The following is a 23,419-nucleotide window of genomic DNA, read 5'->3' on the forward strand; positions in this document are numbered from 1 at the left end:
CATCTATTTTATCTTTATCATAACTAAGGAAAACTATAACTATCTATCTATTATTCAACTCCATCAAAGACTCCAGAAGAATACAATATTACCTAAGCAAACAAAAAGTAAGCAACTTCTAAACTCTAGAAATGACAGAGACATCTCACTGCCTGGACAGTCACCCAAAGTTCCTCTGTACCGTTGGGGCATCCATCTTCGGCCTAAAGGTCCATAGTATCCAGAGACGTTTCCATGAAGCAGGAAATTTAAAGGCAGTTCAGTCACTATCTGCTGTGTCCTGCAGAATGTCTCGCAGACTCTTTCATGAATCAGGAACCCCGAAAGATCATCTCACCTTTAGGCAAGTTCAGCAGTCCTCTCTCTGCGGGTTCTTTGTGTCCAGTTTATAAAATAGTCCAGGCAAGAGCAGTTTCTTGCCCAAATGGTTATCAAACTCCATAAGGATCCTCTTCGATGCCCATCTTCTTCTTGAAGTAGATTGGTGCTGCCAGGAGCAGAGTGTCTCATTGTCATGAAAAACCCTAAGTTATTAAAGCACTTAAAATGCCATATTTTATAATCTTTGAAAGATATGAAGAATGTCTATCTAAAATATAAGCATGCACATCTAGAAAATCTAACATGACTACAAACTTGACTATTATTGATAATTATCCATTAGCAACCTATATACATTACATTTTTAAGTGAACTACACAATCACAATACCTTAATCAATATCAGAAATACATATACATATAATAAAATTGACCTTAAATTAATATCAGTAAACCAAGATTCATATCAATGCAAATTATTCACATCTATATTATCTCCCCCTTTAAATGTAAAAGAACATTTATAAACAATATATGGGAACATGGGCGCAGTTTTTTCTCTCCAAACTGCTTCCTGCTGAATGGGGGCGCTGTTAATCAGGTCTTTCATGGTATAACCTGTGTGCTAGGTTCCTCTCAGTCGGCAGTTGAGCAAAGTAATTTTTTGAAGGTGTTCACAGCAACCCTTCAGGAGGACGTGGTCTATCATACCATATTGGGATCGAAGAAGCAATCCAAAGAGTCTCATCCTCTGTGAAAACAAAAGAAGAAACTCTTTTCCAAAGTATCATATCCTTAGATCCAAATTCTGAAGTCAAGGTATTTTGAAAATATCTATCTTGGATTAATTCAGCAGCATTTATAAACAAATATCTTTTAGCATCTGTTGCTCCTTCCTCAGCATTAAAACAATTCAAAGAGAGCATAATAGCATACAGTATCAAGATTTTCTGTGTACTTTCCATCTTTGTGCGGCTTTATTTTAACTCTATTTTGTTTATTTTTACTTTTGTTTTATATTTTCTGTATATCTTTGTCCTGGAATAACTCTTTAGACCAGGCTGTCCTTGAACTCTCAGAGATCTGTCTGTCTCTGCCTCCCAGGCATTGGGATTAAAGGCATGTGCTACCACACCTTGAAGTCACAGAGGTCAATCTCCCTCTGTCTCCTAAGTGTTGGGATTAAAGGTGTGTACTACCACACCCAACTGCTTTCTTATTTTTTTTTAAGAACTTTTAGCCTGCATATACTTTTAACACACTGTAAATCATTTAAAGTTTTCTTTGTCTTTGAATCTCTCTTTACTGTATCTCTCTCTTTTTCTGACCACACGAGCCTTTAAATTACTGAGCAATATGGGTAGGATTAAAGCCGTGGCTTTGCCAGATAAATCCAGGCCATTCCTTAGCTTTCCAGCCTCATGGCGGAGGTACCGGCTGTAGCCATGTTTACCACCACAACTCTGTGGCGTTTCAAGGTCCTTGCCAGCAAACAAGCTGCAATACTATATCCACAGACAACACTCAAGTCCTCTCTCTGTAGTTGGCCCTCCTGCCTCAAACAGTCAGAGTTTGCCCTGGCAGGATGGACCAGAATGCCAGAGTTTTAAAACAGCACAACTTTTTTCCTGCTACGTCTGAAAACAAACAAGTATGCAGTCAGCTTTTATCAATACCTTTTAAGTGTTTCGTGGCAGGACCTCTTAATGAGCTGCAGGGTTCTGCAGCTGAAGCTGAGTCAGGAAGCCTCTCTTAGATGAGAGCGCTTGCTTGCCTCTAGCAGGCAGAGCAGACCCGAGAAATTGTTGCTACCAAGAAAACATGCTTTACTCTATTCTTTCCCAAGCTTTCTCAGGCTTTCTGTGGATGCAGTTATCCACATGGGCGCCATCTGTAGTAGGGGCTGCGGGCCTCTTCCCACAGCCCAGCTCATGGTTGCCTGGCTAGCTTATGCCCCAAAATAATGACACACAAACTCTATTCTTTTAAACACTGCTTGGCCCATTTCTGTTCATGTATGTAGCACCCTAAGGTGCGCTTACCGGGAAGATTCTAGCCTACGTCCATCCTGGGTCAGAGCTTCATCGTGTCTGCTCTGGAGAGGAGAGCATGGCGTCTGTCTCTCAGAGGAGCTGCCCTGCATCTGAGCTCACTTCCTCTTCCTCCCAGCATTCTATTCTGTCTACTCCACCCACCTAAGGGGTAGCCTATCAAATGGGCCAAGGCAGTTTGTTTATTGACAAATGACCTTCCTCCATCATAGGCTCAAGATTCTGCTGCCTGGGAGGGACAGCTGTGACTCTGAGGGCTGGGACATCATCTCAGGTGTGATAGTTATTTACACTAAAAAAACAAAAAAATTACTCATTGTGTGAAATCAAAACTTAGTTCCCATTCCATATTTTTATTTGTCAAATTTGGCAACCCCAGTACGTGTGTATGTGTGTTTATACAGTAACAAGCTTACATAAGCAACTGGGTCTCAATAGTTTTTATAAGTAAAAAATTTAAAGGTAAAAAATTAAAAACTCACTTTAAATGATTATTAAAAGATTATACATGAGTATATCTTACTCTGTGGTCTCTAAGGCATCTTATTTATTTATGCTACATTTTTTTATTGAGTCAAGGTGTCTTAACCCTGGAGCCCAGGCTAATCTGGAACTCATGACAATCCTCCTGCTTTGGTTTCCCAAGTGCTGAGATTTTAAACCAGAGATTCCTAGAGTCATGACTTGTGGGTGAGAGGTGGATGGCCATTAACTTTTAGTGCCTTCTCCACTTGCATGATGCAATGAAACAGGTATTTGTCTTGATCTCTGTTTCCTAGCATTAATCTTCTAAAATCCTTAGGATCTCCACTGAGCTGCCTTTGTGTGTGGATCCTTTGGTAGCAGTAGGAAGGGGCTGGCTGCAGATAAAGCCCAAAGTCCGGTGAGAGCTTGGGACTTGCAGCCCTCTGGGCATAGCGAAAGGTTGACCTAGTTACCAGAGGTCAATGATTTGATCATTCGTTATCTATGTAATAGACTCCCTACAGCCCCCAGAAAGTTTGGGTTCAGAAGTCTTTCTGCCAGCAAGCAGAACAAGTGGAGGTTTGGGGTTGTAGCGCCCTCTAGCGGACATAGGAGCTGATTCCCCTGCACAGCACACCTTGCCCCATCTTTATGGATTTTCTTCATAACATGCTTCATTTAACAGCAGAGTCATGTGAGTCTCTGTCAGAAACTAACAATCCAAGGAGGAAGTGGTAGGAAACCTGATTTATTTCGTTCATACTGAAACAAGCGGCTCTCACTTCAGAGGAATAAGAGATATGATTTATTATGGAGCATTTTTAAGTTCCCATGACCCAGGAACACAAATTCGGGTCTCCCCAAAAATAAATGTTCTAATGTGGAAGCAGTTTTGTGTAGTTTTATAGTAACAAAACAGGGAAAGTCATAAGTCAAGGCAATTAAAAAATTCATTGGCGGGTATGCCAGAGAAACAGACAAGATGGAGGAATCTCTCTACAGGGCCTCAGACGACATCTGACGGCATTCTAGCCTTTGGGTTGATGGGAGCTGGTGGACCTGCCAGGTTAAAAGAGTCCAGATATCGAATTTTTCACAGAATATTAGTACCAACATAGAGGTAGGCTATCGGGAGACCCACAACACAGTCATTGCAAACGCGGCTTCTTTCCAGGAATCATAAACCACAGTCAGAAGCACAGATAGAGCAACGACCTGGGACAGTGAGCAGATATGAAACAGGGGCATTCTGGGAACTGAGCTTCCTCCCTGTGGGATCCATATTAGCCTCAGGTAAACAGCATCAGAACCCCCTTGCCTGAGGTCTGAGTAGCAGGTTTTCTGTACCCCAATAAAAGGTTTCTTCGCCGAATCAGTAAGCCGGATCAAGCTGAATTTAAAAAGTAAAAGACTAGTTTTATTTGGGGCAAAGCAACTTCCAGGTGACTCCTCCAGATCCCAGAGATGAAGGCAGGAGAAAATCACAATCACATGGCCAGCTAAATTGGGGTGTTTATGTATCCTATAGTCGAGGGGCAAAGACGTGTCTGCCACAAACTAGGTGTGTGCCCAAGTATGGTACGCTTAGGGTGGGGACTTGGGCAGCTGGCAACTTCAGGGGAGGAGCCACTGCAGCTGTCAAGAATGTGGAACTGGACTTTTTGGCGGCTTTGTTGTTGTTGTTGTTGGAGATTTCCTGAGAGGGTGGGGTTTGGAGAGAGAGGTGGGGCTCCCACAGCAAAACAGAAGTTCCAGCTGAATGCAGAACCCGGCTGCTGCTGACTGAGAGTGTGTCTTTCCTCTTACAGTGGTTAAGTGTCGTAGACAACAGCAACAATGAGTGGTTCTAGGGTTATTTCCTCTCTCTTATCTCTTTGTATTGAGCTCCTCAGCTCTGCTGTCTACTTCACTGAGTTTTGGTTCAGGTTGGAGAAGTCTATCAGCTAAGCTTCTCTGTGGAGAACTGGTATCCGGCCACCTGCATTCAAATCCCAGTGACTACTCTCTTGGAGTTTTTTGCTCATAGATAGGTCTTGTTTCACGAACTCTCACCTTTTAAGAAATAAAATCACATTCAATTCTGGGCACCTCACTCTTTAAATACTGTAGTGTTAAAAGAACAGATGCTTATTGGAGCTGGGTATTTGGGTGCACATCTTTAATCCCAGCATTCAGGAAGGAGGGGCAGGCGGATCTCTGTGAGTTCCAGACCAGATGGGCATATAATAAGACCCTGCCTAAAACAAAGAAAGAAAAGAAATAAAGATACACGATGCTTTTTGACATCATCCTCATCCCCACAGGCAGGGATGGCAGAAGGCAGGATAATGTAGTTGAAGCTCTCGATAAACTTATCTTAAAGTCCTCTGATTAGATTACATTTCGTAGAAGTGTCCTCCACCCTGTGTGCCTGGCCAAAAGAGGTGTGACTCTAGTGTAGAGTGGCAGTGGGCATGACTCAGTGTTCAACGGGTGGACCCACGCACACAAGGTAGAACTCTAGCATGGAAGAGCATGCCCAGCTCTGTCTGTGCAACCATGGTGAGGACTTCAAAGAGGAGGAAAGACAGGAAATGACTCTCTGACCATTGGGGTGGGGGAGGGTGGGGTAGGAGGGCACGGATAGACAGGGTGGAAAGGGTGAAAGGGACTAGAAGCTCATGGAGGTTTCCCTGGCACTGGGTGCAGTGAGCATCTCCCTCCCCCTCCTCTGGTTGCTGTTTACATGGGAAGTTCTGTAGATAATAACTCACAGAGCCCCGAAGAAAAGAAGCAGCCTAGGTACCAGTAGGGCAGACTGACAGCCTAAATGCAGAAAAACCTTGGTGTTTGCCTCCAGGGAGTCAGAAACCGAAGTGAGAACTATGATGGGGTTTGGTTTGGAAATGTGCAAAAGATTCCATCCAGGAAGAGCAATGCAAGCTTCTGCTTGATGAAGCAGCACGCCAGGGGAGCTTGAACAATGATACGCATAGCACAAGTGAGTGCCTGCTGTTCTCTGGCATAGATAACCCCCTCCCCAGGAGCTGGAGAAGGACAAATGCCAAAGGGGCCATCAGACCAGAAAACAGGCTACATGCGTTATACCAGACCTTTCTAAACAGTTAGGGAGCAGGGGAAACAGTGGAGTCTGCCTGGAGTTCTGAGCTCCTGGCTGTAGGACTCTTGAGCTCACTCAGTGTGCTGGTGACAGACACCCCATCCTGCTGGTCACCTCTTTGTAAGGTAGGTGTTTCTGTAATGCCAGCTGGATCCTGAGATCCTCAGCCTCTGGGTGTGTGAGAGGAGGAACTGTCATAAGCGTGGCTCAGGGAGACGAGGGACAAGATGGTTCTCTGTAGATGAGGGAGCTGAACTCTGGGCACAGAGTGAGGACGGCAGTGTTCACAGGTGTGTGTGTGTGTGTATGACTCACTGAGTAAACATGAGCATAAATATACTCACTGTTTCTTTCTGAAAATCTTGTGTGTGTGTGTCCATGTGTGCCTGCTCATGTTTGTGAACAGATGTTTGCCTATGTGTTGATCAGAGGGCAACTTAGGGTGTCTGTGCTTGATTTCCACTGTGTCTGAGATTGGGACTCTTGCTCACTGCTGTGTAAACCAGGCTAGCCTTCCTGGGGATTCTCCAGGTGTTTGTCATCTCACCTGACTTCATGTGGGTTCTGTGGATCCAAACTCAAGTCTCCACACTCACACAGCAAGCCTCTGAGCTCCCAGATGGCTCAGTGGTTAAGAGCACTCGATGCTTTTCCAGAGGACTTGGGTTGGATTCCCAGCTCCCAGGAAGTAGCTCACAACTACCTGTAACTACAATACTCTGGTTAGGTATCCAATGCTTTCTTTTGACCTCCAAGGGCACTGCACACACATGGTACACAAACATATACACAGGCAAAACACCATAATAAGGAGAAAACCAGAAAATTTATCTAATATTACGTGTATGTGTGAGCATGATGGATGCATGGGTCATGGCATGGCATACATGTGGAGGTCAGAGGCTCTCTCCTATGTTTAGGTGGGTTCCAGGGGTCGAATTCAGGGTTATTAGACTTCTGTAGTAAGTGCCTTTATCTCCTGGCTCCTCACTTACTTTTTCTTGATAAGACTCATTTCACTGTGTAACCTAGGCTAGCCTTTAACTCACCTCCTATTACAGTTATCTGGATCTTGGGATTATAGGTTTTCATCATCATGTTGTGTGCTCTACATGTTTGCTTATATTTCCAGAAAGAAATCTTAGGAAGACAGACAAAGACTAACTAAAGGATCCAAGACACAAGGAAAAGAAGCCACCATGGAAACACCTTCGTTCTTGAGCAATGGTTCAAAACTTGGGGGAACCATGAATGCAGTTGTGACTTTTAAAGAATTAAACAGAAGAGTAGTCCTTTAAGGACTACACTCAGGAGGCAGAGGCAGGCCAGCCTCTGTGAATTTGAGGTTAGCCTGGTTTACAGAGCAAGTTCCAGGACAGCTAGGACTGTTACACAGAGAAACCCTGTCTCGAAAAGCATTCAAAGTTGATGTTGGTCTTGCTTTGACTTGATCTTGTACAGTAAGATTCAGGAAGTTATTTTTGTTTCAATGTAAAATAGATACAAAGAAAAATTAAAATCATAACATTAATGTGAGAGATAGTCATGATGTAGAGATCTTGAAAAAACAAGATTCTCATTTTAGTTAATGTTATTTATCAATTAACATGCTTTGATGATATTGGCAATTGAACTGTGTGCTTCATTTGTTCTAGGCAAGTGCTCTACCACTGAGCTATATCTCCACTCCATCTTTTTAATATTTTATTTTATGTTTTTAAGTAGGGTGTCATACAGCCTTGAAGGCCATAAACTCCTGATCCTCTGCCTCCCGTTCTGAGGTTCTGAGATTTGAAGTATGAGCCATACCCAAGCCATTCCTTGTTCATACCCATTTCTACAACAGCAACCCACATATGCAGCAAGTTCATAGTTTTTCTTGGCAGCACCAGATAGCTGAGGTCCTTGGGAAATCAGCCAAACTAAAATCCAAGGGGAGAATTGTTTTTTTTTTTTTTTTTTTTTTTTTTTTTTTTTTTTTTTTTTTTTGGTTTTTCGAGACAGGGTTTCTCTGTGGTTTTGGAGCCTGTCCTGGAACTAGCTCTTGTAGACCAGGCTGGTCTCGAACTCACAGAGATCCGCCTGCCTCTGCCTCCCGAGTGCTGGGATTAAAGGCGTGCGCCACCACCGCCCGGCCCAAGGGGAGAATTGGATGCAGCTTGCAGTAAGTGTGGGTATTCACTGGGGGAGGTGGAGGCAGCAGCAGAGCTCCCTGCTGTCACTCCCGACAGCTCTAGGAATTTGCCTAGAGGTTTAGGCCAAAACTTCAGGCCAAAGCAGGATTCTTAACTCTGATGCAGAGAAGACTTTCAGGACTGGCTAGTGTATAAATCAGAATTTGTTAATATTTTCATGTAAGCTTAAGCACAAGGCTTGAGAGAAAAAGGAGAAGCACTCCAAAGAAAGTAAGACACGCCCAGGACAGCTGGTGACACACCCAGCACCGTGGGTGTGGACTTCTCAGAGAGGAGTAGCAGGAAGCTACCTCTCCCTCGAGTAATCTTACATATTGGATTTGGGGAGAGGTGTGAGGTTGAAGTTACTGCCTTCAGAGAGTGGCCGAGAAGCCTAAGTGAGCTCGTCGGGTGGTTCTTAGGGGCACTGCACAAGATGACAATTGGCAAGGTCCCTAAGACACAGGAAAGAAGGACATCTTTACTGCAAACAAAGTTAATAGTCTTTTTTGAAAAATTTCAGGCGATGTTTAGGGAAAAGCATTCAGGCCTTAAACCTGACACATTGTTATCTGAACATAAAATATCTATATGTGAAAAGAATATTAACAGTATATCTTCAGCTTTTGCAGCAAATGTTAATTAATTGCATACAAGTTGTGTTTCTTCACTGATGAGAGCCTTCAATCTGACTCCAGAGTAGGAGGCTGGTGTAGGAGATCCTTCTGCATATGCATTGCTTTCATTGGTTAATGAATAAAGAGACTGCCTTGACCTGTTGATAGGGCGGAGTAGAACTAGGTAGGGAAAACTATACTGAATGCTGGGAAAAAGAAGGTGGAGTCAGGAGAAGCCATGTAGCCCTGCTGGAGATAGATGCCAGAACTTTACCTGGTAAGCCACAACCTTGTGGCAATACACAGATTAATGGAGATGGATTAATTTAAGATATGAGTTAGCCAGAAATATGCTTCAGCTATTGGTCAAACAGTATTGCAAATAGTATAGTTTCTGTGTGATTATTTCAGGGTTGAGCAGCTGGGAACAAACAAGCGGCCTCTCATACAACAGGAGGCTCCTTCCCCTTTCCCTTGTCTTCATCATGTTGCCTTCATGTTGCCTCAGCAGGACAGCTGTACCTGCTTAAGTAAGGCAGCCATATACCTGGAAAGCTTCCTAGACCTGTTGACAACTGGCAAAGCAGGAACTGGGGAGTCAGAGGAGGCCCAGAAGGCCACAAATACAGGAAGCTCTCTCTGTTATCATAAGTAGATGCCCACAAAGACTGGCAGGCCCTAAGCCAGTATCCCTTACAGTTCAGGCCTATGAGAGAGACAAGATGCTGAGGGTTCCCTCCAGATGATATCATAAAAACCTCAGGCTAGATTATTCTTCTACAGCTCCTGAAACAAGCTTCCTGGGGAGGGGAGTATGGGAGTTTCTGAGGGATATTGGGTCTAAGACAGCAGATGTTGAGGAGTGCACCACTTCTGAGAGGTCACATCCTCAAACATAGGGTACTACCTAAGACTGGGACTGATCATAAAAACAGACTGTTTCCCTGCCTCCCACTACCATGCAGACAAGCATCTAGTAGGTCCCTAGATGGGACACTGCCAAGAGAGACAGCCACAGAGTGGGGAAAGGAGCCTCTGGCAACTGCATCACAGAGGGGACCTACACCGAGGAAAAAGAAGTGCTTTGGAAATTGATTAGCCTCCACTTTAAGCATGGTGTTTCAAGAGAGATTAAAAAATGATCCACACATGGTAACCATAGCAACAAAAGAGTTTGACATCAGCAGACTGCCTATGACTGACAAAAAGCCAAACTGAAGGTCTAGCAAAACAAAGACAGCTTTCAGATACCCATATCCCCAGTGCCTACTGACAACACAGTGTGTAGATTTTAACAAAAACATCACATGAGGAAGGGGAAATGAAAGAGGTGTCAAGAAATAAGACACCAAACAGACAAGACTCAGAGTGACGGATGTTGGGACCAGCCGGAGTGAATTGTTTCTAAACAATTTTTTGATGCTGAAAAGTCTGAGTGGGAAAAGTAGAAAACATGTCTGGTGGAGAATTCCAGTCAAAAGACAGAAACTTTCAGAATGAATCCAATGACCAGACCAGAAAAGCCACAGATGCATCACGAATAAGGAGGGCCTCCCGTGAGGGTGTTAGTTCGTTTTCTGTCTACTTGACACAAGCTAGAATTATTTGGGGAAGGAGCTTCAACAGAGAAAGTCACCTGCGAGTTTGGCCCATGGGCAAGCCTGTGGGCACTTTTGTTGCTGTTGTTGTTGTTAATGATTGATGTGGGAGGTCCCAGTTCACTGGGAGGTGGCACCCTCAGGCTTGTGGTCCTGGGTGCTATAAGAAAACAGGCTGAGCAAATCATGGGAGCCAGACAGAAAGCAGCACTCCTCCGTGGTCCCTGCTTCAGGGCCTGTCTATGGTTCCTGCCCTGAGTTCCTGGCCTGACTTTGCTGGATGATGAACTGTAGCTATAAGATGGAATCAACCCTTTCCTTTCCAACTTGCTTTTGGTCTAGGTGTTTTATTGCAGCAATAGAATCCTATCTAAGACAGAAATTAGTAACTGTCGCTGTGACAGACCTGACCGCATTTTGAGGAGGGTTGTGGAAAGACTTTGAGACATTGAACTAGAAACGCCATCGAGTGCCCAGAGCTTCATAAGCTGTCGTGGGAACTTGGGGGACAATGCTTAGAGAAATACAGGTAAGGGAGGCCTGGCCTTTGAAATTTCACAGGGAAGTTTGAAAGAACCCATTAAAGAATCTCGGGTTGTTCAATATTTTGAACAACACTTCCGGGTTTCTGATGAGCTGAAGCTAAAGGATCAGCTGCGATTGGGGAAAGGAAGAATCTTGGAGGCAAAATCTTCAGGGAAGTGTTTCTCACGGCCTGCGCACAGAATCTGTGGGACAGGGTGGCCACGGCTGTACCTTGTACTGGCAACTGAACTGTATATCTAAGAATCCCTCAGATGGTCCTGGATTTGAAGGCACGAAGAGGTCATGGATCAGCTTGACACCAGGACGGGCCGTTGGTAAAGATGCAGCCTCAGTTGTAATTGAAGACCCAAGTCTGAAGAGCTTATGGAGAGAAGTTAAGGTTTGGTACCGTGTGGCAGGGTTCAAGTTCCCGAAGAGAGATTCTACGCGAGGCTATTGGTGACGGTGTGGCCCAGCTGCAGAAACCCCAGCAATCCGGAGATGCCGGAACTGTGGGATGACCTCTGAGAACAGCGGCAGCTGTGGAGCACAGGTAGCTGGAGCTGGTGAGACAGGCTGAGTGTGCTGTGAGGGTGGAGCCAGAGAAACGCGACTCTCCAAGTCTTCTGGAGAACAGAAGACCATTCTGAATGTCAGACATCAGACACTGAACTATTTACCCTTTTGGAGTTTAGTTTTGCCTTGTTCATGTTGCAACTGTGCTCTGGTTCTTCCTTCTTGGAATAAAAAAATAATAATAACTTGCTTTTTGATTTTACAGGAACTCGTATCCTGGATATCTTAGAGAAACTTTGGGATTTTACAGAAACTTTGGAATTTTAGACAGACTTTGAATATTTCAGAGAGAGACTGGATATTTTAAAAATACTTTGGGGATTTTAGAAAGACTGGATGCTATAGTGAAACTGAACTTTGAGAGAGACTTTGGGTGTTTTAAAGAAGCTAATTTTTAAAGATGTTTGAATTTTTAAAGTATGTGGGACTTTAAAGGTTGGAATATGTCTTATATTGAGGCATTGATACTAATGTCTAAGATCTTGGGAATAAATAAGAAAGGAAAGGTTATATTTGAATAAAAATGTGTTTGTGTGTCAAATTCACAAGGAATCAATTGTTCTGGCTTTTTTTTTTTTTATGTCAACTTGACACAAGCTAGAGTTATTTGGGGAAAGTAAACCACAGTTAAGAAACACCCACCCGATGGTCGCGCTCGCCGTACTGTGAGAGCGGAGCGGCCGCTGGGTCCGCCATGCGCCGACGGCGCTGACATGGGCGCCAGCGGCTCCAAAGCCCGGGGCCTCTGGCCCTTTGCCTCCGCTACGGGGGGGCGGCGGCCCTGAGGCGGCAGGCGCTGAACAATCTTTGGTGCGGTCTCGAGCCCGAGCGGTGCCCCCCTTCGTATTCACGCGCCGTGGCTCCATGTTCTATGATGAAGACGGGGATCTGGCTCACGAGTTCTATGAGGAGACAATCGTCACCAAGAATGGGCAGAAGCGAGCCAAGCTGAGGCGGGTACATAAGAATCTGATTCCTCAGGGCATCGTGAAGCTGGATCCCCCCCGAATCCACGTGGATTTCCCCGTGATCCTCTATGAAGTGTGAGCCTGTGGCATGGCAGACACAAGCACCCACTGCCCCAGCAAGAAACTCCCAGGCTCAAGGTGTAGCTTCCGTTCAGGAGTCCAGGCTGGTGCCACAACCCTGAATAAACTCAACTCCATTGGCCCAGAAAAAAAAAAAAAAAAAAAGAAACACCCACCCATCAGATAAGCCTCTGGGCAAGTCTGTGGGCATTTTCTTGATTGATGGTTGATATGGGAGGACTTAGTCCCCGTGGCTGGTGTCACCTGAGGGCTGCTGGTCCTGGGTGCTCTACGAAGACTGAGCAAGCCGTGGGAACCAGCCAGTCAGCAACACGCCTCCATGGTCTCTGCTGCAGTTTCTGCCTCTGGTTCCTGCCTTGAGTTTCCAACCTGACTTTGCTGGGTGATGAAGTACAGCTGCAAGGTGAATCAACCTTTTCCTCTCCACGGTGTTTTATTATAGTAAAGAACCCTAACTAAGAGGATGGGTTCACCAGCAGACAGCAGACAGACAAGGAAGGGATCAGCAAAGGTGAAGACAGAATGGAAGATGAGAAACGCTCAGAACAAACTCAACAAGGAGTTAACAAAAGAGCCTAGCAGCGCTCTGGCAAGTGTGGGACGGCAGAGGAGCAAGTCAAATGCAATCAGAGAAGCAGGGAGTGAGGAAAGCGGTGGGGACCTGGTAGCTGTGGGCTTTACAACGAGGACTGTACACAGCAAACCACAGAATCCAGAGGCTTAAAATAATGATCGGGAAGATAAATCACACCAGTAAAACCTAGGTGTTTCATGAGAAAACTGCTGGGAAGGTAAGAGGGAAAATGACATATTTTATATAATGGGACAAAGATTAAAAGCTACAGATTTCTCATCATAGACAACTCAAAAGACAATGCAGCATTGTCATCAAATGACTGGGAAGACAATAATTTTTTGAAATCACCAAAATATAAAACTTGTGGTCTTAGTGTATTTTCAGTTGCTCTAACAGATGATCTGATGCTGAGTAACTTTGAAGAAGATAGATTTATTCTTACAGTTCAGGAAGCTGGGAGTTCAAGGTCAGGGGGCTTGCATTCCATGACACACCCTGTTCTAAGTCAGAGGCAGGAGAGAGTTACAAATAGGAAACATGGAACAGTCAAGGCTGTGCATGCAGCTGAGGTGGAAGTGAGTCACAGCGGAAGTCCTGAAACCACTCGCAGCCCTTGGTACCCAGGACACCACATTTGCAATGTCTCAGCTTTCTGGTGCTCAAATAGTGCCAGCTGCTCTCTCTACTCGTGCTGTCCTGGGAACTGCAGCCTCTGCTCCAGCCTCCTTCTTACTGCGTTCCATCTTCTAGAAACACGGGCGGGTCTGCCTGTGGGAGATGAGCTCTCCTTGCCAGTGGGCTTCCCACTTCCCCTCGCTGCTCTCATGTTCAGCAGCTCTTTAAAGAGGGTTGGATAAATGTCTGAGAATAATCTCCCATTTTTAAGACAAAATATTCAGGTGTGTGCTGTGGTCTTTTGACAGTTTTTCCTATAAAGAAGTTCTTTTCAATTCGAAAAAAGGAAAAGAAAATAGGGAAGAAATGGAGTCTGTGGTTACTGCTTCCTAGTCATACAAGGTGTACCCCACAATGTGCACCTAGAGATGCCACCCCACATTCTGCTCCGTGACTTAATTCTGTTCACGTTTAATGCCATGGCCACGTACCACTCTCAAAGCCTCACAGAATGGGACTCCATGCCTCATCAACAGCCCACATTGGTGAGCAGTGTCCTCTTTGTCTCTCTGGAACTCCTCACGGAACTTTTCTCAGTTTGTGTGTCTCTCGTGCCCACCTCACCTGAAGCTCTCTGTGGAGCCTTCCACAGTACCCGGGCTTCATGAGGTGGGTCTCTCCCAAGGTCTCTGGGCCATCTTCTCCCTATAAAGCAGTTTGGGAGCCGGTGTGAAGGCCAAAGAAGGGTGAATCATTTTCTCTGACGTCTGATGATAAATCTACGACCAGGATAGAAATAGATGCTGTTGTCCTCCCTCTCACAATTCCCCTCTGAGAGAAGAAATCCTGCAGCGGCCGTGGATCTTCCTTCCACAAGACACTCCATCAAATGCGCCTTTACATTTCTTCAATTGACGTGCAATAGCTATGCACATTGATGTGTAGACTGTGACGCTTTGATGAGCGTGTGCAGAAAGGAGTGGATGATGAGCATTTCTCCCATGAGGATTTCTTAAACACTTACTCTTTCTGTCTTTCAAGCCTCTCTTCTTGCTCTTTATAGAACATAGAGTAAATCGTTGTAACTCCAACCTCTGCTGTGCTGTGGAACTCTAGAACTTGTCCTGTTTATTTCGGCCCACATTGACCTCTCTGTGTTTCTCCCCTTCTCTTCCCTTCCCCCTCTCTGGGGACAATTGCTTGAAAACCCTTTACTTCTACCAGATAAAATCTTTTAACTTCTACATGTGAAGGATTACATGGGGTATCTGCCTTGCAGTATTTGATTTATTTCACTTAAAATAATGGCCGCCAGTTCCGTCTACATTGTAACAAACGACCAGATTCTATTCTTCTTTGTGGATACACAGTATTCCGTCTTTTAAAAGATTCCATCTGTCCAGTGATCAGTACCCTAGTTAAACCCACATCTCGACCATCAAATTTTCCTTTGGAACCTCACAAATACCAAACCTCACATGCATTTAGTTTTAGGAATATTAATTCTTTTCCATGTTTCTGGCACTCAAAAAACTCTCAGCACCCTTTGCCCCATTCTTCCTTCGCAGAAAGCAGCCTCAAAGAAATACTCTCAGTTCAGCACCGATGTGGCCGAGGCTATTGCCTTCTTCGACTCCATCATTGCAGAACTGGACACAGAGAAACGACCGAGGACCGCTGAGGCCGACCTGCATAACGAAGATGTGGACTTTGATGGTGAGTGCTGGGAGAGGCACCCTAATGTGCTGAGGGGGGGTGGGCTGTGGGTGGGTACCTGGGAGGGCATCAGGGTCCACACCTTCCTGGCTGAAAGGGGCTCTTTCACTGTCATGCTAGGCTTGATCCTTTTAACTGTGGCCACCACCTCAGCCTACATCTGTGGTGTTTTGTTGTTGTTTGTTTGTTTTTGTTTTGTTTAGTTTTTTTTCTTTACTATAACTGTCAGGGTGGGACCCCCTAAGCCCCCATAAGGGAAAGCAAGAGGTGATGGTTAAAGAGAGAAGTTATCAATGGGGAACGGTGGCATACAGGGGAAAGTTTCTGTTTTGTAAGAGGGAAAAGCATTCTCAAATGTGAACGTACTACCTAATGATGTACTCAGAATGACTGAAATGAGCTGGGCAGGACGGTGCACACCTATAATCCCAGCAATTGGAAGGATGAGCTAGAAGGACAGACAAGAGTTTGGAGGCCAGCCTGGGCTACATAAGGAGACTCTGTTTCAAAAATCTGTAACTCGGGGCCTGAATATATGCCTCAGTCTATAACCTGCTTGCCCCAAAAGTGTGAGGATCAGAGTTCAGGACCCAGCAGCCAGGTACATGTGATGATGTGAGCATATGACCTCAGTGCTCAGGAGGCAGAAACTGGAGGGATCCCAGGCTTGTTTTCTAGCCTGGCTAGCTGATTCAGGGAGCAGGATAGTGAGAAATCCTGCCTTAAACACAAAACAACAAAACAAAAGGGTGGTGAGAAACTGAGGAAGGCATATTCACAAATACACGAAAACAACAAAGCCAAAACCAAAAGCACACAGGCTAAAGAAGTATATAGTTGATGTACGGACGCTTTATAAAAGAAAAAATTGGGCAAGTGACTTGAAAATTCAGTTCTGAGCCTTGTTGTTGTTGCACCAATGTCCAAATTGGGGAACCAGTGCATTTTGATTGAGGTTATGAACAGGAGTAGGGGTGAGGGGTTACTTACAAAGAGCAGGGGTAACTCAAAAGCACCTGCATCGCCAGGCAGCCCATCCCAACACAGGTAACAAGTCCCGAGTCCTGCAGGACAACACAGTCCTGCATCTTTCCGCAGTTTGGCGGCTCAGAGTCTCCATCCCAGCAGCTGTTTATAGTTATATAATATATATAATAATATATATGAATTATAAATGTTTACAATGCTTTCAATGGTGTTGAGTAGGGGACCTCCAGCGTCTGTCTTCCAAGTTTTTGTTCTGGCACATGTGACTTTGTGGTGACCTTTTGTTCATCACTGATATTGGTGAGCACCTCTTTCCTTCCTCCCCTATCCCCCACTCCCCAGGAAATGTGGAGGGGGGGCTGCAATTGGGAGGAAGGAGTCATATAAGAGCCAGTGACAGGACTCTGTAGCAAAAGTGCTTGAGCCTGAAACCCGGACTTCAACCTCCAGAGAGACCTGACTCCTGAAGGTTGTCTCTGACACCCCTCTCCCCCCATAGCACCAATAATCGATGTCCATTGTATAACAAATGAACCAGACAGCACACAGAAGCATTAAGAACGGAAAGGTGCTGGGAGCCACGGCTCAGCTGGCAGGAGATACCATGACTCTCACAGAGGACCAGAGTTCTGTTTCCAGCACCCACACTGCGCTCCTGTAATTCTAGCTTCAGGGGGTTCAACCCACTCTTCTGGCCTCTGAGAGCACCCACCCTCACCTGCACATCACTAAAACTAAAAACTAATTGAAAGAAGAAACTAAAAGACAAATTCCACCTGCAGGTCACTACCACTGTTAATTAACCCTTGGGCATACATATGACTTTCACAGAGGATTTTCAACACACTCAGATTTTATAATTTTACTTTGAACAAAAAACCAGAATCTTTTTGAGCAATATGCAGTACTTTGGGACATCTTTCAGTGAGTACGGATCTGGGCTCCGCTCCAGGCTCAAGCTTGCTGAGTCACACTCCGCCCCCGGGTCCTGCAGCCTCCTGTCTTTCCTTTGCTGTGGAACGCCCACTTTCACGTTCTGCTCTCCCCGATAGTGGCCAGCTGCCCAGGTCACTTGCTTCTGTCTTCCAGTGGCAACCAGTTCCCAGGAGCACAGTTTGCATTCCAACTGGATTCTGCGGGCACCACGCAGACATTCCGAGGCCGTCTCTGCTCCCGCCACTGCAGACAGCCGGTTTCGAAGGAGCACAGAACACAGGGTCACTGGCACCCAGAGGAGGCTCGAGAGACACCCCATTTACCTGCCCAAGGCTGTGGAAGGGGCATTCAACACCCTGAAATTCAAGCCCAAAGCCCACAAAAAAGAGTAAGTGCTTGGACTTAGCAGAAACATGACAATCTCCACGTGTTCCAGACTCGCGGAGTGCTTCTTAGGGTGTGCTGGTCCCTCATCCCGTGTGCAGAATTGGTTGATTTTATGGGGGGCGGGGCTTGACTGCGATGTTTTCTCACTGTCTGTCCTCCAGCAGCCTGGCTCACTGCTGTCCTCCGTTCAGACCTGCCTCCTCTCTGGTCCGCTGCTTGTACCTTCTGCGTATTCTCTAATGGCAGTTCTACCCACAGAGTAGAGCGCCAAGCAGAAAGCAAAACCTACACTGAGATACTGCTGTGTTGGAAGGCACTGACTCAGCCTCTGCTGGGCAGAGCAGGACTTCCTGCTGGCCTGGTCCCTGTGAGGACCTAATACCACTGGCTCCTGTGACCTCTGCTGCCAGACCCTTCTCTCCCAAGATTAGTTCCCAGGACCAACTCCAGTATTCCCCTTGCCTTATACAGGGCAACCACTCAGGCCGTGCCACAGGACACAAGAACCTGTTCAGACTCCATGGCTGTCCTTTTAACCCTTCACAAGTCCTTCAACTCTGGTAGATACGGGGTTTTCTTCATAGCAGTTTACTCCCATAGTAATAAACCATGCGCCCAATGGTAGTGAAGCCGTGATCCATCCCTCATCCTTGACCTCCTTCAAGGCCAGGTCAATGCCTCCCTGAAGTCCACCCACACCCCACCCTGTATCACTTTAAGGTTCTCCCTAAAGCCTAGAACTGGCGGAACAATGGATAGTCTCAGTAGGAATGGCGTTAACTTGGGAGTCCCCCCCCCCCCCCCCCCCCCCCCCCCCCGTGCAGCGACCAGCTTGAGCCTGACCTCCCTTACCCTTCCCTTGCAGCCTAGGGAGCTCCAGACAGATCCTCCGCGGCTTCTCCAGAGAAGACACGGAGTGGGACGAGGCGCTCGAGACGCTCTTTGCGCAGGAGTCCCTGGGGGCTTTGGAGGAGGCTCACTTCGAGGCAGAGAATCCCGAAGGGCAATGGCTGATTCGAGAAAGACTCTGGGAGCGGACCGTGCCCTGACTTGACTAGTCTTCTCTTGGGTCTTTGACAGAAGATTTGCTTGGGGTATTGGGTAGAGTCGAAAATGAAGCTATGACGTTGTAACACAACCAAACTCCGACACTGCCTGACGGTGCCCAGCTGGTGCCAAAAAGAGCCCGAGCTTCCCAGGGGACATGTCCTGGGGGACTCAGAGACTGGACTTCCCACAGCAGTGGGCAGGAGAGAAGGAGTAGAGCTTGGCTGCTCATGGCCCAGAGCAGAGGCCAGCAACCTCAAATGAGTGTCCCTGCCTTCCTGCCTTGCCTGTCACACACAGAAGATGATGGGAAGGCTCCATGTGCTCAGAACTGGAAGGAGCTGATCTAGAATTCCCACCCACAGCCTCCAGGGATGAGTCTCAGAAGCCCAATGGTGACGTCCTGAGCTCCTGGAGTCCTTTCATGCAGAACAGTCAAGAAAGCAGCCCCTTCTGCTCTAGGTCCTCTCAAGGTTTCCACAAATTGGTTGCTAGGTTAGGTTGAAAAAGACACCCATATCCAGGCAGTAGGGTAGGGAGCAGTTGTACCATGGCTTGCCTTATGATCACACTGCCACCCAGAGCTTCTGTACACAGATGACTGGCTCAAGGCGGTGGAGGTAGGCGGGTCTTCCTCTTTTCCAATTCTCACACAGATAAAGCTGTATCCATGCAACCAGCCCATGACAGGCACTGCACCTTCCACTTACAGGTAGCTAAGAGCATAATGTTCTTTCTGACCAGGAAGACTTTTTGTAGTTCCGACACTGTCTGTGAAGAGACACCAACCCACTTGAACATGACTCCGGTAGGACTTCCCTTCTCCCCGATTCCCTCCACCTTGCTAAAAACCGTTCGATTCTATCCCTGAATCTAGCCACTAACATCTAATCTTTTATTTGGTCACTTCCTCCTCCTGAGGCTGACCACCAAGGTCCAGCTACCCAAAGTATTGAAGCCAAGTAACCAGAAGCCCCATGGCTCACCTAATTAACATACCCCAACCAAAATTCAACCCCTCGTCCTAACATGAGGTTTTCCCCTTATCTTTATAAAATGCCATCTTCCCATGTGCCACTTTTGTCTCTCCTTTATCCAGAGACAGTCCCCCCACCCAGTACAAATACCCCATCCCCCTCTCCCTTGCTCCCTTCCCCACCTCCCTTGTTCTCCTTCCCTTCTTTGTCTCTTATTCCCTGTACTTTGTCCCTCTGGGGCAAAGAAATCTCCTTTGTGCTGAGCACTTGACTTGGGGGACCCTGAGCCCATGTGCTTTCTTTCCCTTTGATGTTGACTCTCAGCTCCACTTTCAATGCCTGCTTTGTGTACAGTGCAGCAGACATTCTTCATTCACCAGAGAGTTGCCCCCAGTCAAGCCGAAGAGCCACAGGTTACAGAAGACACTACGTGTTGACCTTCCTGCTTTTTCTCTCACCCAACTACTAACCAGGAGTCTTAGTTCCATGATAAGACACTGTGACAAAGGCAGCTTAGAGAAGAAAGAATTCATTTGGAGCTTATAGTTCCAGAGGCTGAAGCCGTGACCCTCCCCCCCTCTCCCCCTGCCATGGTGGGGAGCCATGGCAACAAGCAGGCTGGCATGGCACTGGAGCAATAAGTTAAGGGTTCACATCTTGAGAAAACCATCATAAGGCGGAATGAGGACAAGAGCAAGAGTGAGAGCACCCGACAGGAAAACAAGCTCACAAGCTAACTGGGAACAGGTTTTGCTTTGAAACCTCAAGGCACCTCCTCCAACAAGGCCACACCTCCTAATTCTCCCCAAACAGTTCCACCAACTGGGGCCCAGGTATTCAATAAATGAGCCTATGGGGGCCGTTCTCAATCAAAACACCACACAAGGCCTATACCTACTTAACTTCAGAGAGAGCTGAGGTCACTGTGTGTGTGTGTGTGTGTGTGTGTGTGTGAATCTTAGGGGAGCATGCTCATGAATGTGAGCCTACCTGGCACAGGGAAGCAGACATAAAAAGAGAAGCATCATCTAAATCAAGCCAGGGCCACTCCAGGCTTAATGGCCATGAAACTGCATGGTCTGTGTGATGTTCTTTAAATGAAATAGTAAGAATAAAAACCTTTGTTTCTGTGATCTCGGATGTCCGAAGCTGAGAATTCTGAACTCTGAGGAGGAAAAATCAGCAGCAGCTGTGCAGCAGCCTTAAGGACTTCAAGCCAGCGCGCTGCCCTGGAGAACCCATGCCCACCCCTGGCGTCTTCCTCTTCAGTGCTTTTCAAGTGCCAATGTCAGTATCTGGGGAGGGGGTGGCTCTTTCGCGTGTTGTTTGGCCAGAAAAGCCATGTCTGGAGAGGGTTTAATGGACAGGTTTCTTGCTGTGGTCCCTGAGCACAGATGTCTTCCCTGAATGTGGCTTTCTTTCTCTGCTGCTGACGCACGTGGGGATGAGGGTGGGGAGTCCCCTCAGCCTCACCAGGCAACAGTTTATTATAGGCCACCCCAATGGACCATGTAAATCTTGTGCTTTGAATAGAGAAGATGCTCAGAGCCCAATACACTTTCTTCTTCTCTAGGGTTTCTTCTCCCCCGCGGGACATGAAGCTGTGCTAGTCCACTTTGCTTGGGGTTTTGGATGCTTTTGTCTTTAGTAAGACATAGTCTGCCTGAAGAGTTCTAAAGGTTGAACTCATGTCTTCTGGGACAGCTTTCCTGTCCTCGAAGTTGGGTGTTAAATCCCAGGATCTGGGCTATGGCTTAGGAATCTTGGCTAGGAAATATAAGAATTTGAGATAAGTCAATCTGGAAACAATAAAGCCAATTTGCAAAACCAAGATGCTTTGACTGATTCTTGTCCTTCCTGGGGTGGCCAACTATTCAAGGGGATCAGCTAGCGGTCAAAACTTTCTTAGTTTGGGTGCGTGAAAACCTTCAAAGATGGAATGTCAAAGTGTGTGTGTGTGTGTGTGTGTGTGTGTAAAATGACACCTTAGTCAATGAAGTTCTCACCTTGCAAGTTCAATCCCTACAACCCATGATAAAATTGTTTTTAAGTAGAACAAAGTCTCTAGAAGCCAAGTTTGGTGGCGCACACTTGTCATCCCAGCGCTGGGAAGGCAGAGACTGACAGATCTTTGGGATTCCCGTGGTCCATTAAAGTATCTGATGTCCAAAACCACAGAGAAACCCTGTCTCGAAAAAAAAATGTATCTGATGGGTGAGCTCCAGACCAATAAAAGACCCAGCTCATACAAAAAGCAAGGTGGTGAGCTCCAGACCAATAAAAGACCCAGCTCAGACAAAAAGCAAGGTGGGTGGCACCTGAGGAAAGACACCTGAGATTGTCCTCTGGCCCTCACACACATATATGTGCACACACACGCACATGTGTGCACACAGTGGGCACATACATATGTAAATGCACAAGAAAAAGAACTGAAGGAAAGAAAGAGAGAAATTCAAAAGAGAGTGAGACTCCCTGGACTTTTGCCACTGGCTTCCTGTCCACTCACCCACAACTTCTGACCCCATGTAAGCCGCCTGTTGCTGGGTTGCTATGGGACAGCTGAGAACACAGCCACCTGGTGTTAAGCCAGGGTGGTTCTAACAGGAGGCTGTCTTCCCTGCACCACCCGCTTGCCTTTTATAGGGATTTGTCTCTTGCTGTTATTAATAATTTGTCACAAATTACTTTCTCAATAGTGATCACAAATGAGTTATAATTATAAATTAAGTTATCACAAATATAAAAGCATAAAATACCCACAAGTCTATTCTCCTAAAGTTTGGAAGTGAGAAAGCCCAAATCAGCCATATTGGTTAAGTGTGGTAGGGCTTGTTCCTTCTGGAGGTCCTCTCTAGTCTCTGGGGATGCCCGCATTCCTTGGCTAGTGGCCCTTTCTTTGCATGGCCCCAGACTCTTCCTCAGAGCTCTGACTGCTCATTTGGATCCTGCCTCTCTCTTTTTTTAAAAAAAAATTTATTTATTTTATTATGTATACAATATTCTATCTGGCATGTATGCCTGCAGACCAGAAGAGGGCACCAGACCTCCTTACAGATGGTTGTGAGCCACCATGTGGTTGCTGGGAATTGAACTCAGGACCTTTGGAAGAGCAGGCAATGCTCTTAACCACTGAGCCATCTCTCCAGCCCCCTGCCTCTCTTTAATAAGGAAATTTGCGATAATATCAGTCTCTCCTGTTTGGGTAATTCAGGATACTTGATTCATCTCAAGGCCTTTAATTTAATAAAATAATCAGAATCTCTTTTGCCAGGCAAGGTCATGCTCACAGGTTCTGGGGTTAGATGAGCATCTTTGGGAGGCCATTCATTTTCAACTGTACCTATTCAGGACCACAAGGTATTCTAGTCCTTATGAACTCAACTTGATCACCACTGACACTTGATTCTGATAGCTCAGTGACAAGCTCATTCTGGCAGAGCTGCTATTCCCAGATCCCTTTGTCTCCTACCCTATGTTACGAGTTGATTCTGTCTTGACAGATGGCTTCCAGTTTCAGGAGGACTCCAGCTATACAGAATCCCCAAGGGGAGGAATATGGCCGTTCCATTCTGCAAAGAAGAAGAGTGGGCCTTCCATGGGGTCTTTATTAAGCAGCCACTATGTAGAATAAAGACACAGTTCCTTTTCTTCAGCAGCTGGCGATCCAAAGGAGAGATCAGCATGAACCTGGGTTAAACA

General features: G+C 46.2%; 1 protein-coding gene and 1 pseudogene across 1 annotated transcript in view; both read left to right on the forward strand.

The window, feature by feature from the left end:
- C12H13orf42 (chromosome 12 C13orf42 homolog) overlaps positions 1-18,742 on the forward strand; it is a 30,341-nt gene extending 11,599 nt beyond the window's left edge. Inside the window, exons 2-6 of the mRNA XM_057786499.1 lie at positions 8,504-8,508; positions 11,241-11,250; positions 15,236-15,383; positions 17,460-17,694; positions 18,559-18,742. Of these exons, the coding sequence (XP_057642482.1) occupies positions 8,504-8,508; positions 11,241-11,250; positions 15,236-15,383; positions 17,460-17,694; positions 18,559-18,742 (582 nt within the window). The remainder of the gene's footprint in view (positions 1-8,503; positions 8,509-11,240; positions 11,251-15,235; positions 15,384-17,459; positions 17,695-18,558) is intronic.
- LOC130885091 (tumor suppressor candidate 2-like) lies at positions 12,078-12,596 on the forward strand (annotated as a pseudogene).
- Positions 18,743-23,419: the final 4,677 nt, after the last annotated feature.

Source organism: Chionomys nivalis, chromosome 12, assembly GCF_950005125.1.
Source record: "Chionomys nivalis chromosome 12, mChiNiv1.1, whole genome shotgun sequence".
Lineage (NCBI taxonomy): Eukaryota > Metazoa > Chordata > Mammalia > Rodentia > Cricetidae > Chionomys > Chionomys nivalis.